This window comes from Rattus rattus, chromosome 11 (genome assembly GCF_011064425.1).
Source record: "Rattus rattus isolate New Zealand chromosome 11, Rrattus_CSIRO_v1, whole genome shotgun sequence".
Taxonomy (NCBI): domain Eukaryota; kingdom Metazoa; phylum Chordata; class Mammalia; order Rodentia; family Muridae; genus Rattus; species Rattus rattus.
Genome location: NC_046164.1, coordinates 97,345,556 through 97,358,437, shown reverse-complemented (window position 1 = coordinate 97,358,437; position 12,882 = coordinate 97,345,556). Strand labels below are relative to the sequence as shown.

The 12,882-nt window shown below is 37.8% G+C and overlaps 1 protein-coding gene across 3 annotated transcripts in view; it reads right to left on the bottom strand.

Annotated features, from left to right (window-relative positions):
* Positions 1-1,688: 1,688 nt before the first annotated feature.
* Rtn4 (reticulon 4) overlaps positions 1,689-12,882 on the bottom strand; it is a 46,804-nt gene continuing 35,610 nt past the window's right edge. For all 3 annotated transcript variants that reach the window (XM_032916246.1, XM_032916248.1, XM_032916249.1), the window contains 6 exons: positions 8,575-8,782; positions 5,919-6,057; positions 3,562-3,631; positions 3,127-3,173; positions 2,909-2,967; positions 1,689-2,652 (listed from right to left, as the gene is read on the bottom strand). In XM_032916246.1, the coding sequence (XP_032772137.1) occupies positions 2,610-2,652; positions 2,909-2,967; positions 3,127-3,173; positions 3,562-3,631; positions 5,919-6,057; positions 8,575-8,782 (566 nt within the window). In that variant the 3' untranslated portion in view covers positions 1,689-2,609. The remainder of the gene's footprint in view (positions 2,653-2,908; positions 2,968-3,126; positions 3,174-3,561; positions 3,632-5,918; positions 6,058-8,574; positions 8,783-12,882) is intronic.

Here is a 12,882-nt window from a genome sequence, read left to right as displayed (position 1 = left end):
TGATGTAGGACTCTCAAAATCTGGACTTTGCAAGTTTGGTGATGCTAAGAAGGAAGGTAAATGCCTACAGTACTAAGACTTTGCTTCTGTTCTGGAGACTAAAACCTATACTTATTATAACTACACTAACGGCGAATACAGGATGAGAAGTAGCCCACTGATAAAATTTACATCCTCAGTTACCCTAACCAATATACAGCTTTTAATTTGCATTAAGACTTTTACAAATGTGTTTTGCTATTGTGATTCTATGTATTTCAAGAATGTTCATTGGACACAATGTAAGTTGGAAGCACTTAAGTAACAGAAATACCCTTTGCCACATTTTTACTTTCAAAACCAAATGAGCCATGTATAAACAAGTTTAAAAATGTTAATTTTTTAAAGTTTCATTTGCAGTTTTGTATCCGTTAAGTGCCTTCAAAGTTCCCAGTTGTGTGGGCTGCTGCCTCACCCCCCACATGGTCTCCTTCCTTCACATGGTGCTAAAACTTCAAAAATGCGGAGGGCTATGGGATTAGCAGATTCCGTCACTATGTCCTGCTCTGGGAAAGTAGTTATAAGGGGAGCAGCAAAGACAGTTCAATTCCACAGAAAGTAGCATGGATTTTATGTTAGTGTCAGACCCTCAACATGATCTGTCATCCCCCAAATAAAATGGCTTCTACAACAAGTAAAGAGGGAAAGCTCTGATGTGTTTGAGTGAGCTGCTCTGTCTTGCTAGAAGGCTGGTTGATTTACACCCTCTTGGGTAGGGCTGACTTGGCTCCACTTATTTCAGATGATTAATGCAGGGTAAATTCAGATTTTTAAAAACCTCTTGAATATATTCCTCACTATATTATTTGAATTTCTCCAGTCAGTTGTAGGAGAGAATGTGACTTGAAGACTATTAGCCGAAAGCCCCTCATTCGGTTCTGTTACACAGAGGGCACTCACTGGAAGAAGGCTGGTGGGAGTTGGAGTCCTGAGTGCACGCACCGCTGAGTCCTTCCAGTCTGTGCACAAAAATTCTGGACCTTGAGTTCCTAGCTATCTGCAGTTGCCAATTTATAGAAAGGTTGAAATGAGCATTTCCAGCTAAAGAATAGATTATTAACATTTACCACAGAAGTGCTTCAGCATTCTAAACGGATTAGATTACACATTAAGCTATTTTACATGCCAATCTATTAATGCCTTACATTAACCCACTAGCAGGTTGCTGGGTCCTCAGTAGAGCCCTATGCAGCCCTGATTCTGTTTTTTGTATCTGGTGATGCTGAGTGATAACTGTGTCTGCCTATCTTGTACTACTGACTTTCCATTCAGACAGATCTTACATTAAGTAACCATGTGGATGAACAACTGATTAATCAATGATATATGTACGTATATATTTGAAGAGCAATAGTGTCTGTTATAAAGACTTTGAAAGTCTTATTTGTAAAATTTATATGGTATAATTTTATGTATATTCATAAATCTTGCACTGTATTCTGTTAAAATATTGGTGCATGAGTTTATTTTCAAGGTATAAAATAATTTAAAATCTTTTGTTATGGATCAAATAAATCTCACTATGTAAACGTACTGTTGGTTTGTGAACTAAAGCCCTTCTAAGAGAATGTTACCGTGTGTCCACTCTCTACACAGCCTATCACTGTTTCCGCTGTGCAATTATGAAACCAAAACACTAAACATAAACATAAGTCTATAAGCTTTATTGATACTTTGCTTTTACAGTTCACAATGCATTCCACAGATAATTCAGTACGGCTTAAACCACAATGGTATAAGTCTTCATTTTATGATTTCTTGCATAACAATGTTTGATAACTGCAAACATTTGGAAGCATGAAATTCAGTCCATAGAATCTCAGAGTCTGTGACAAAATTAACTATACATACAGTAAGTCTTTGAAATGACATTCTATATTTTTGTTGGAGTTCTATATTTTCTTGAAAACAGGTGGTAGCACTCCTACAAATACATTTCTCTTCCTAGTTTATGTGCTTGGGACTACACTGCATAACCAATGACTCAGAGGTCAAGCACTGTGGGGCAGCTGCAAGGTTAAAGATCTAAGCTTTGTGAAACACTATATATAGATTAGGTCTATATTTACTTATATTGGCAATATAACAGTAAATTCACAATACACCTAGAACACACCATAAAGACAGAGTTTCCCACTCTGCTTTAGTAGTATGCTCTCATCTAAACATTTCATTTCAGAAAAATCTGCATCAGTTTTACACTGACCAAACACAGTACACTGTGAAAAGGGTTTTCCCTGCCCCCAGATTTGCCTTCTTTACAACTCTCTGCATACAGCTAGACTACCCTGCAGCAGATACAATGCACAGCTTTCCCGGCGTCCTTTATTCACCAGGCGCCTCATTGGGGAAGACAAGTGTGACTACAATGAGATCCATACACAGCAGCTTACAATACTTAAGATGATAAACACAGGAAGTCAAGACAGGTAATTTTTCCTCAAACAGTGCACTGCTAAAAATAAAGAGCTGAAACCGCACGGCCACCAAGGGCTCACCCCTGACCCTCCCACCCCCGTAATCAAGTGAGTGTCCCCTTTAAAGATGAACTTCTACTGTTTGGGGCTTTTTCATTCTGCTTTGCGCTTCAATCCAGGGATTTTTGCTTGGATTCTATAAATGAAAAGAAAAATGTCAAATTTTTTGTTTGTTTTGTTTCCTGCTTCTTTAAAAAAACAATATGCTGTTTATTATTTAGAGAATCATAAAGCTACCAAAATATAAACTAATTTTTCCACCTTGGTCTAATGTTCTGAAAATGCAAATGTAGAGTTAATGCTGGCCTTGGAAGGACACATTCTGCCATTGTTGAAAGGACACTCTGCAGGAGTGGCCTCACCTGGTTAAGGAAGCTGCAAGGCTTACTTACTTGGCCATGGCATCCTTAACACTCTTGTTTGCAAGTCCTAGATAATGATCTATCTGCACCTAAAAAGGAGGATAAAAGCATTACAAAAAAATCACCATTGCCAGAGAATATCAAACACTACTATATACTAGAAAATTAAAGCCTTAAGACTAGCTCTTTTGTAAGTCCTTTAATAATATGAGTGAGAATATGTATATTCTCCACAGTTAAGAAATTACCTGATGCCGTTCATAAATAACAGGAATACTGAAGAGTGAGATCAGAGCTGAAAAAGCAAACACAAAGCTTTAAAAATAAAAAAACTGGTACCGTCTAAGAGTGAGCATCATACCTAATCAAGCCAATAGTAATCAAGGTGACCGGGCAGTACTCTTAAGGCCTGGGAAATGCTCACATCCTCCTGCATGTGCTGAGGAACAATACTTAGCTTCAAATCACATCACAGAAATTTTATAAAATATAGCTACCCCAATTTAAACTCAGAGGAAGGCAGCTGTAAGCTGGATTAGTCTTTAGGAACTAACATAGCATTTCAATAAAACGGTTATTAGTAGCAGCTACTTAAAGACCTCCCAACCTCATATTTACATTTTTTCTTACAATAAAGATACAAAAATGTGTCTAAGTGCTTTTCAATCTTTTTGTAAACTTACCTAAAATCAGTAGTGTCAGACCATTGAACAAGGCACCAACATAAGTAAACACCCACATCAACACTGCAAACTGTAATCAAACAAGAGCCCATGATAAGTACAATTAAACCTCCCTCTGAGAATCATACATCCAAATGCCAGTCTAGCGGGCACAGACCTGAAAACCAAGTAAAGTCACTCTTTACTGTCTTCTTACTTGACCAAAAGTAGGATTTGAACAGAAAACATGGGAAGGGACACAGTTGCCCCTCTAGTTCTAGTCACTGTCTAGCTTTTCAACAATGGCAGAAAAAAGAAAGCACCAACATGCTAAAGATACTTGAAAAAAATATACAAACTGAGTAATTCAAATATCAAAATAAGTTACGTAATAAGCAATGGAGCAGAGTTTCAGGTTCGAAAGCATTCACTGCTCAGTGTGACACATGAGGGTTACCATCAACCCAGGAAGGACATCTCAAACTTTCATACTATTAGTTAATGGAAGTGATGTACACATTAATCAATGTAACTCATCATTACTCCTTTAACTGTCTTTATTTACCAAAAAATTGGGTGCTGGACATAACAAACTCTTTTATTCCTCTTAACTTTGTCTATTCATAACCACAGCACATAGACACTGAAGCACAGAAAGTTTTCTAAGTTGCCTGGTGTCCAAGTACAGCAATACAGGTTTCATTGTTTCTTCTAGGGACCAGAGATTATAATAATTATAATAAAGTATGCTTTGTTATATAGTATATTTAGTATATAATATACATAACACATATACTCATGTACACTCATGAATAGTTTGACAAGATTATAAAGTTTTCTTTCACTTCTAAAACTATGATATCACACAGCTCACTGACATGTTCAAGAGAAGCACAAAGTTGGTCTAAATTGTACTCAATACTCATAGTCAGTACTTTCGGTAATGACAAAAATGCTGGATACTTTGAGGGGCAGAGTTCTATATAAAACATTGATGATAATATATTTATACAGATAGGTTCTTTTCTGTCTTCTGTTTACACTTCATGGTACAAATGGAGTGTACCCAATGACCATCCTGTGCACTTTAACTCCCTGCTTTCCTTCACACCTGCAGGTAATACATCCCTTTCCTCCTTTCCAAAGAGAACTCCTGCACTGCTAGACCTTCTAATGCAAAGCTGCTGTGTCTGGCAACTGCTGTGGCCTACTTAGGAGGTGACGACACAGTACCACGTACCGCATCTATGGTGACCTGAAATTATGGGCATGAGTATTTTACTTCTGTGTATGCTTAGTGCCCATAGAGGGGTTCAGATCCCGGGGAACTGGAGTTATACAGTTGTTAGCTGTCACAGGGGTCCTGGGAATTGAACTCAGATCCTCTGCAAGACCTTTTAACCACTGAGCCATCTTCCCACCCCTATGGTGATTATTTAGGTATATGAAACAACAGTGCTAAGGAGTAAAGCTTGTAAGCTCCTCCATTAACTAAAGCTAGAATTGGAAAATTTCCACAAAACCACATAATAAACATTTTACCGTTAATGCCCCCAAGGGTCTCTCATATAATTTTTTGTTTATTTATTGCTATAAATGGAAGCCACCACTCTTAGATCCCAGGCTGTGAACTTTCCCCTCTGTCAAGGACAGGACCAGCTTCCTTCCCTCTGTTCAGCTGGGAGCCCCGAGACCCACACCCCGGCAGGCTGAGGACAGTAACTGAGGGCAGGGCAGACAGAGCCAAAGGCTAGGTCAGAGAGAAGGTGGACAAGAGTCCAGGACCCAACCCCCTCCAGGTGACATAACCAAGGGAGGGGCTGAGGATTCTGCAGACAGGACCTCTCCATAGCAGAGACCGAAAGCAGGAAGCTACTCTCATCTAAGAGTCCTCTGAGATCCAGGGCGTGGCAGAGCTGAAGAAGGAACAACAGACAGCAAACCAAGCACAACACTTTGCCCAAGGAGATCATGCCGAGCAGATTCCAGTGTCACATTACAGATACACTCATTTGGCAGAAGCTTACACCTCAGCACTCTGTTGGGCCTCCATGGGTTAGATTCACTGTTGGTGGACACCTTGCCTCCTTCACTGCCAGTTCCCTACTCTTGATCTAAAGAAAAAAATTTCCATGTACTCAGACACCTAACAAAAAAACAACTGAATGCTTACTATGAGTAGGTTTTGAACTCAAGGTATTCAAACACTAGTAAGCACATTTACTGCAGCTTAGGTTAAGAAGGTCTCTTGGGTGCCTACAACCACCAATTCTACAAAGAGCAACACTCTAATATCCAAGTAAGAAAATGTCAGGCATTCATGTTGCTAATCTTTCTGAGATATATATATATATGAATGAAAGGTAAAATAAACTTACCTTCAGGGAATCAACTAAATCATCAACTAAGAAAAGCCGCCTCAGTTCTTTTATTGTGCTGTTCACATGACCAAGAGCAGAATTACTGTATTTCTGAACCAATTCCTCTGATATAGCAACTTCAGATTCTAAATATGCCCTAAAAAAAACAAAACAGACCACAACTGACACTGTTACCACATGTTAGTCAGCAATTGCATATCAATAAAAGGAGATTAGTATTCTGTAACGATCTACTATAGAAGGCCTACAGTAATTACAAAGGCCAAAGTAAGCTGGCTGTGCTGGCTCATGCTTATAATCCCAGCACGTAAGAGGCTAAGACAAAAGATCGTTACTAGCTCAAAACCAACCTGTGCTACAGAAATATCTCAAACAAAATAAAACAAAGCCAAAATTCCCAAGCTAAGAAGTGTGCTTTAAAGGCATTTTAAATCTTAACTGCTATCATTTTCTTAGTAATCTAAATTTGCAAACTTAATCTTCTAAAGTTGCTTCCTCATTTAAAATGGATGTAATCATGAGGATTTAATGAGTAAAATGTTTAACAACCACTTTGTCTAAAAATCACTCAGAAAATTATTTTCTGAGTCTTAATTAGGTTCTGCTACCAAAATTCCTACTCATTTCCATATTCTCTTTATGGAAAAATGTCAGAAATGTTAAATACTAGCATGTAAAATAGCTGCTAAAAGTATAGTACCAATACCAATAAGGGTATTTACTCTCTATTTTCATGTTCTCATGAAAATAAACACTGTAGTGTGCAGGAAGTGTTAAATTTAAGAAGATAATAATTCAGGGATGATCATTTGATTATTACCATGCCTAAACTAATCCTATTTTCTCACACCGTGTCCTTGGAGAAAACCCTGTCTCATACTCCTACCTTTGCAGTATGCCCAAGTGTGTCTTCTAATCACTGTTGTTAAGTCTCTATTATTATTTGCACACTGAGATACTCTTATCAGTGTGCGAGCCTGTTTCTGATCTAGCTAATCTATTCTCTTCATCAACACCAGATTTAGCGTCCTAAAATAGCAGAGTCTGGGCTGAGCTCAGGTGGATATTAGAAGATGGCTCTTTTCTAGCTAAATAATCTTTCAAAACAGCATTTCAATTCTCTGGGTCAAGTTTCCGACTCCATGAAGAATCATGCCTAGTTCAAGCACTGTGTTACTCTGATTCCAACAGAGAGCACACCTAATTTTGCTCACCTTTCCACTGCTCCCTATATTAAAGCTGGAAATAAGTCATGCGTCATGTTTTAACCTTAATGCCTTGGTCATCATGCTACTTTCCTAAAGCATAGGTCACTTCTTCCTCTGGTGACAACTTATACATGAACTAGCCTCACCTCAGACCCCACCCAGACATGAAGATTCATCAGCTATGAATCCTAAGTTCCCACTATAATCTACTACTCTTTTATACCCCCAAACAATGTTTTTTTTCTACATTATTATATTGAATACAGACAGAATAGTTTTCCCACTTAAGCAAAAACTATTTAGAACATTTCTTTTCAATAGTGTAAGATACTGGTATACCAATGTTATTCATAAATATCAAATTAAAACAACCAAAGTTTCCCATCAACTTTTAAACCAGCAGTAAGTTATCTATGTAATTTTTTTTTAATGTGTGTATGTGGGTTCATGTGAAGCCCATTATTTTTGGCTAGGCTGCCAGTAAGTTCCCAGGATCCACTTGTTTTTTACTTCCAATACTTGGGTTATATATAGACATTCACAGCAGTGACCAGTTGTATGTATGTGGTGCTCTGGCCACCCTGCTTCCACAAAAAGTCTTATCCACAAAGCCATCTTCTGAGCCCTGTCTACACAATTCGTAGAAATATAAAAAAAAAAACAAAACAAAAAACTGGCTGTTCTTTTGAGAGCATCCTGCTTCAGTGCCACCTGGTAGACATTTGTATGACAATATTACACGCTGCTCATCACTGTTCCCACTTACCACAGGTGAACTCTGTAATTTCATCTGCACTAGTATAACTAGGCAACTGAAAAGCTGTTCAATGGGCCTAAACTGGCATGTTAGCTGAATTTGTAAAAGACTGTAAATGCCTTTATGAAAAAGGTACGTCTAAAAAGAAATATAAAAGAATAAAGAAACTGGTAGTCTTTTCAAAAACTCTTTAAAAATGATATGTAAAACTAATACTGTGGATAAATTAGAAGTTTATAACATTTTTATGTATCTCATTACAACTGCTTTAAAATCATACTTATAAGTGGTTCATAGCATATAACTGTCATTTTAAAGCCTTAATTTGAAGTTACTAGAATTTGTATCTGCCCTTTCTGTGTAAAGCCCCGAGAAACTGAGGCAAGTGTAGGTAACACCAGATACTAGGGAAGGCAATGGAAAAAGGCATATAGTATTAGATAGTATTAAATGTAAACAGAAAAAACAGTAGAACTTCACCAGTTCTAAAATCCTGTGATAACCAATCTACTAATAAATATTAATGAGCCCAGTCTTTTCTACCATTAAAAATCTCAAAGGCAGATATACTCTTGATAAATTCTAAACAACAACAACCAAAAAAAAAAAAAAATCACAGAACTATAATTCTACAGACAGGAGACAGAAGTCTCATTCACACTGTTATCTCATTTTTCAAACATCTCACCTGAATGGGTGGCCTTCATCTGATTTCTGGATAGCCTGGATCACGCCCTTATATATCCTAAAGCTGATAGTCACCGAGAGCAGGGCCAAGGCAATGTAGGCCGTTACACTGACAATGCTGAACACTGTCAGAGACAGCAGCAGGAATAAGCTGGCACCAAACACCACTCCAGTCTTCTTAATGTCTCTCCAGTAGAGGAGGTCAACAACTAAAAATTCAAAGAAGTCTCAAATTAAAATACTGTTTTAACCATTTGGATCTAGCACATTTACATGCCCTACAAAGAGAACACAAACCTAAAACGTTAAACCCAGTCAGTATAAGCTGCCTATCAGTAAAATGCTAAGTTTGTACTTTCTCATAGTCCTTCTTTTTTTTGGGCCCACCTCCCACCTGAGTGACCAAATCATTCTAGCTACACATTACCCTTACACTTCTTAGGCTTAGAAGAGCTCACTTAAAATCATCTTGAGACATTTCTTCTTTATACTATGCATGATATTCAAATTATAGGGAAATAGTACATACTAAAAGGACTATTGAAATAGTAAGACCTAAGAACAGAAAACCAATTTTTTTTTAAAAATTGAGGTGCTGGTGAGATGGCTCAGTGGTTAAGAGTAGAGGTCCTGAGTTCAATTCCCAGCAACTACATGGTGGTTCACAACCATCTGTAATGGGATCTGATGCTCTCTTCTGGTGTGTCTGAAGACAGTGACAATATACTCATATACATAAAGTAAGTAAATAAATCCTCATGTAAATAATTAAAAAAAAAAGAAAAACCTAAAAAAAAAAGTGAAAAATTGAAACATTAACAGCTAAACATCTAAGATTTACAGCTTGGCTTTTTGAAGCTTTCTTTTGAAAGTCCTAAAATGGTATCTTAGCCTAGTAGTAACAGAAGTTACCTACAGTAAAAGGCTGAGGGGAAACAGCATTCAAACATCTAAAAAACTAATTTTCTACAACAGAAGAAAAATGTCATAAAAATTGCAGGGGTCAAAAAATAAACAGACAAACAAACAATAATGGCTCCCTTCCCCAACCTTACATACTGTACAGTATTCCACAACATTTGCTGTGCAGTCAACAAGTCGATTTAGCATGTCAGCTTTTGGCCATTGGAAACAAAGCTAATGCAAGGCTCAAATAACCACAGGTTTGGAGTCTTAAGATTACATACTTAACAGTACATCAAAGGGCTCTTTGACACACTACAAAGTATTCACCTCTCTAGAAGGGGAACAACCAGGAGTAGCAAAACAAAACAAAAACTCTGCACATCTTATGTTAAAACAAATAGGGATATACTCAAGAAGTTCTTAAATTCCTGCTAATTTTCAGATAAAAGAGGTAACACTTTAAAGTCACTTTTAAAGGGATGCTTTGGCTTTGATCCCTGGGACTCCACTCCTAAATGAGCATGGATGGCTTCCATTCATCACTGGAAGTATGTGTAAGAAAAACTACGTATTATTACAAAGGCTTAATTAATTCCCTGAGTACACATTGTAAGCAAGTGGGCCTGGAGTGTAGCTTACCAATTGGGTATATGCCTAGCATATGCATAATCCTGGGCCAGATCTCCATTCCATGTATGCTCCATGTTTGTTGACTGTTTGCACACTATGGTTCTAAGTCTCTACCTATGATACCAAATCAGCTCTGATATGTGCAACCTGTTCCTACCAATGCATCTGAGGACTGACCAGACCTTGAAATAGCCTAATCTGTGCTGTCAAAAATGATACTGTGAATAACATCACAGTCAACAAAGAGATCACAGCGATGTCAATAGTTTTCTGACATTGAGCTAGGCATGATGGTGGCATTCTAGCACCTGGGAGACTGAGCATGACTGTTCCAAGTTTCAGGCTAACCATACAAAAAGCAGGAAGTGCCAGGCCAGCCAGGTATGCATAACAAGATCATAACTCAAAAACAGAAAGACAGCCTAGTGAAATGAGCAGAAAGCCAGGAAATGTACTTTTAAGGCTCTTTTCAATTCTAAAGTGTTAAAAAGTATATCTTTCCTAGGACTACTTGACTTATAAATAGAGAATACTCAGTAACGTTTTAAAGTAAACATTACACTGTAATAGGAATTCAGAATGGGACAAAGAAACTAAAAGACATTTTAATACTCTGAAACAGAGGAGTCCATCTGCCATTAAGAACCAGGGGTCTGGAAAGAGAGCTCAGTGGTTAAGAACACTGGCTGCTCCTCCTGAGGTCCTGTCAATTCCCAGCAACCACTTGGTGGCTCACAGCCATCTGTAACAGGATCCAATGTCTTCTTCTGGTGTGTCTGAAGACAGCTGCAGTGCACTCTTTGGAAAAAAAAAAAAAGCCAGGAAACTGGCTGGACTCACACCTTCCATCTTCCTGAAGTCTAATAATGTCAACTTTTCCCCCTTAGGAATGCAAGGAAGGCAGTGAGTGACATGACACAGACAGCAGTGGCAGCATAATTCCTGTGAAGTCCTGTGTGCGCTCTAATATAAGCCCAGACTCAAAGCTCTAGAGCTGGGTGACCTAGACTCAAACAGCAGCACAAAATTACTAGTAATGTAACCTCAGGCAAGCGCCAAACCCCTCTACACTTAGGGCCTCATCAATAAACTATATAAAAATAGGAATTGTCTCACTGAGATGTGATTCATTAAATAAGTAACATGAATTGAGATTTTCCATCAATAAGATGATGAGATAAAGCACTTGATACAATCTTAGTATAAGGCAGGATTGTTATTAGTTGTGTTACTAATATCCCGCACCCCCCCCCAAAATCACCTTTATTTTCTAGGTGCTCAAGTAGTAAAGACACAGAAAAGGAAAACTTCAACATTATGATTCAGTTATTGACCTAAACTACAATGTCACACATAAACATGTCACTTTAAAAACCACACAGGGAGAAAAAAAAAGAATTTTAAAACTTAGATGGATGGATAAGGTACTTACTTATGATTCCCTGGAATCTAAGTGGAGAAGAGCAAATGTTAAAGTTGACCTCTGACCTCCACACAAGCATGCCCAAATACATACACACAATATTACATTGTAACACCAATGTAGAACTGAATAATCAGCAGATTTTTCTTTTCTTCCAATTAATATCAAAATACTCATATAAAAATGAGTACTCTCAAAGCACTCAAAGCCATTTACTCATCTGTAGTATCCCTACTGGTAAGAAGATCAAATACATGCACACACACTCACTGTGCTACATTGCTACAGTAAGAACACCCAACAACCGTTAAATCAAAACTGAACTTGCAAAGTGTGTGTGTGTGTGTCCGTGTGTGTGTGTGTAAAACAGAGAAAATTCATAGGTTTAGCAATCAGTCAAGCTTTATAATTGATCTACAGGTTCTATACTAGTGAACAGAAATAGTAGGAAGAAAAGGCCAAGTTCAGGGCTCCAGAGACCTGCATCCTAGCACTAGCCCTGCAACTGTGCAACTTAGGTGAGACTTGAACTGCTCGACTTGACGTAAGTTTTATCTTTAACAAACAAAGGGCGATAAACCTTCCAATTTCTTTTCCCTTTAGAAGTTAACATGATTCATATTTAACACAAAGTAAAACATCAGTCCTACACTCAAATTATTACTAGTGGGTCCTAATCAATGAACTTTTACTATTGGCATTAGCCTGTGACTATTCAACTTTAAAACAGATCTCCTTTTAAGATCTATACTTCTGAGTGTAGGAGGCTTAAATGTTTTAAACTGAACCTTCTCAGAAACATTATTATGTGCCAAACATAAACTTCATGAAATCAGTGAGCACTTAATCCTACCATTTTTCAAGCAATTGCACATAATTGTAATTATGAGAAAACCAAAAAATATATGACAAGCTTTTTACACTTTAGAAGTGGAAGGTGATAGATATGAGACTTTCTATTGTTAAAGCACCCTGTGCACGGTACCCTGTGAAGGGTCAGCACATTCAAGTTCTTCAGAACAGCGTATATCCGAATGTTTGATGAATAGGCAGAATACAGGCTAAGAGTCATTGCAGATAAAATGAATCACAAAGGCCAAGAACATCTTTGTTCTTAAAAAGATAAAGTATACGGTTCTAGTTAGGGTTTCTATGCTAAGGTGAAACACCATGACCAAAAGCAAGTTGGGGAGGAAAAGGTTTATTTAACTTGCACTTTCACACTATAGATCATCATTGAAGGAAGTCAGAACAGGAACTCAAATAGGACAGGAGCCTGGAAATAGAAGCTGATGTGGAAACCGTGGAGGAGCTGCTGCTTACTGGCACACTCCCCATGGCTTGCTCAGC